The sequence below is a fragment of the Otolemur garnettii genome, unplaced genomic scaffold, assembly GCF_000181295.1.
Source record: "Otolemur garnettii isolate 467f Iridium unplaced genomic scaffold, OtoGar3 scaffold00019, whole genome shotgun sequence".
NCBI classification, from domain to species: domain Eukaryota; kingdom Metazoa; phylum Chordata; class Mammalia; order Primates; family Galagidae; genus Otolemur; species Otolemur garnettii.
The window spans coordinates 24,676,148-24,678,458 of NW_003852414.1; the positions used below are offsets into that span (position 1 = coordinate 24,676,148).

A 2,311-nucleotide genomic window follows, 5' to 3' on the forward strand; every position below is an offset into this window, starting at 1 on the left:
TCAGGCCCGTCGTGAGTCTTATCAGGCAAAAGCAGCAGCAGAAGAGCCCTCTGCCTCTGTCTCTGACTCTGCCTCTGCCTCTGACTCAGCCCCGGGCCTCCCCCTGCCCACACCACCTCCCCCCGGCCCATCCCCCAGCTCCACACCACCTCCCCCGGCCCCCCATTTCCTCATCTTCTCCCGGCCCCCCACTCGCCTCGCCCGGCACTCACCTCCCGTCCGGCCCCGGCCCCGGCCCCGGCCCCGGCTCCGGCCCGGGGGTGTCGGCCGAAGGCCCCGCGCTGCTCTCCGTGCTCAGCCTAGAGGCCCGGCGGCTTCGCCTCCGCAGCCGGGGCTGCTTCTGGGCCGCCAGCTCGGGCTCCATGGCACGGAGGCGGAGGTGGGGCGGTGGCCGAGTGCCCAGGAGACCGGCAGGGACGGGCACGGTGCCCGCCAGCCCCTGCCAGGCAGAAAGCGCCTGTCAGCGGCGATCAGCCGCCGCCGTCATCCGGGGATTTGAAAATGGCGGCTGCGCAGCGATTAGCCAATCAGAGAGCGGGTAGCCGTTGCTTGGACACACGGAGTCCCGCCCCTCCGCCCGGGTCACAGCCACTGAGCACCTGAAAGACCCGGGAACTGTAGCGCAGGTGGACTGGAGCCTGGAAGCCTGGAGTCGGGAAGATTGGCTTTAATTCTGACTTCATCTCTGCACACGCACTTTCACGGTTTATGATTATGAGGACTTTCATACAGGCGAAGGAAGATGGACTGAAAGCATTTTTGGTCCCTAGATCTTTCTTAGCATTTGGGAAGGAGAGAGGGTGATAGAATGACCTAAAATGAGCCTTGGTGATTGGCCGTATGCTCCCCAAATCATCATGTGTATATGGCCGATATGAGATATACTGCTAAGTCAAAGATTATGGAAGTGTGTTCTCCGTGAAGTCTAATGACCAGGCTTCCTGTCTTCCCAACAAGGAAGATACAGTCTCTTCTTTGCAAAATAGGATTTAGGGGACAGGGCAGGGGGGCCCAGTGGTGGGCGAGGCTGAAGCAATGTGGAAGGGACTTGAGCACTTAGAACAGTAGTTGTTCGTCAACTGGTGTGAAAGTGAGTTAATTTTTTTTTAATAACCAGTAAAGTAGGGTGACCAGATTTTAACGTTTGTAAAGCGGGACAACATGGCGGGGGGCGGGGCGGGGGCGGTGCAGGGCAGGGCCTGACAACAATGCAAACTTTGATAAGCAGTTCTCGATAATCACTTCTCAACAATTATTTGTTATTATTACAGTTTAACATTATAAAATTAACAAAAATAATATAAAACTCATACCCTGGCGAAATAGCCACATGGCAGCCAAAAACCGTATATTCCCTTCCTGTTCTCCCACCCGTTCGTGTATTCTTTCCAAAAATTGGGACTTTTTTAAAACGTGGGAAGCGGGACTGTCCCGCCAAAAGCAGGACCTCTGGTCACCCTACAGTAAAGTCACATGCACACAGCTGTGCGTGTACCAGCTGTACATGACTTGGATTTTACAGGACAGAAGCTGGGGCTGTGCAGTCCTTTTTTTTTCTGTCCTCCCCAACCAGCTGATTCACTGCTCCCTGTCTTGGATACCTGAGTTCTTTCATCCAGACCCCAGTTTTGCAGAAGAATCAGAATTAGAAGAATGAAAAAGCACACCATCAATAATTAGGGATATTCAAATCAGAACCATGTGCAGAGGGATTGTAATGAATGTTAATGGGGTCATTGCTGTATAGTGCGCATGCACAAGATTGATTATATAAACCCACAGTAAATAAAGAAAGTTGGCCATTTTGCCTGAGCAAGCAGATGGTCACCTTTATTTAAAATACAATTTCAATAAGTGTGCTTATTCTTCGAGACATGGCTTTTCCATGAGACCCTAACAGCAACACCCTTATGGCAACACATGTTAAAAAAAAAAGGTTTAAGAAAGAAAATCGTTAATGGTTAGATTTGTGTGTCTGCTGGTGCTGTTAATCATCCTATATCTGACTGGGTGAGGCCCACTCACGTCCCTGAGTGTGCTCTCCTCTACCCAAAGGCAAAACGGACTGACTGTAGATGTTTAAGACGCTTTCACAGCAACCCTAGATTAGTGTTAGGCTGAACAACTGGGCACTGTCACTGACCAAGCTGACACCTAAAATAACCGTCACACCAGAGAGTCTCTTTAGTCTTGAAATTCCAGTTATTATTACTTAAGAAAACTTTTTTCCTTTAAAGAAGTAGTTTATCAGGGAGGTGCCTGTGGCTCAGGGAGGGGGGTGCTGGCCCCATATACCGGAAGGTGGCGGGTT

At 51.3% G+C, this 2,311-nt stretch overlaps 1 protein-coding gene across 1 annotated transcript in view; it reads right to left on the minus strand.

Moving 5' to 3' along the window:
- The window catches only part of NET1 (neuroepithelial cell transforming 1), a 33,304-nt gene extending 32,864 nt beyond the window's left edge, over nucleotides 1-440 (minus strand). Inside the window, 1 exon segment of the mRNA XM_023511432.1 lies at nucleotides 213-440. Coding sequence (XP_023367200.1) covers nucleotides 213-364 — 152 coding nt within the window. The 5' untranslated portion in view covers nucleotides 365-440.
- Nucleotides 441-2,311: the final 1,871 nt, after the last annotated feature.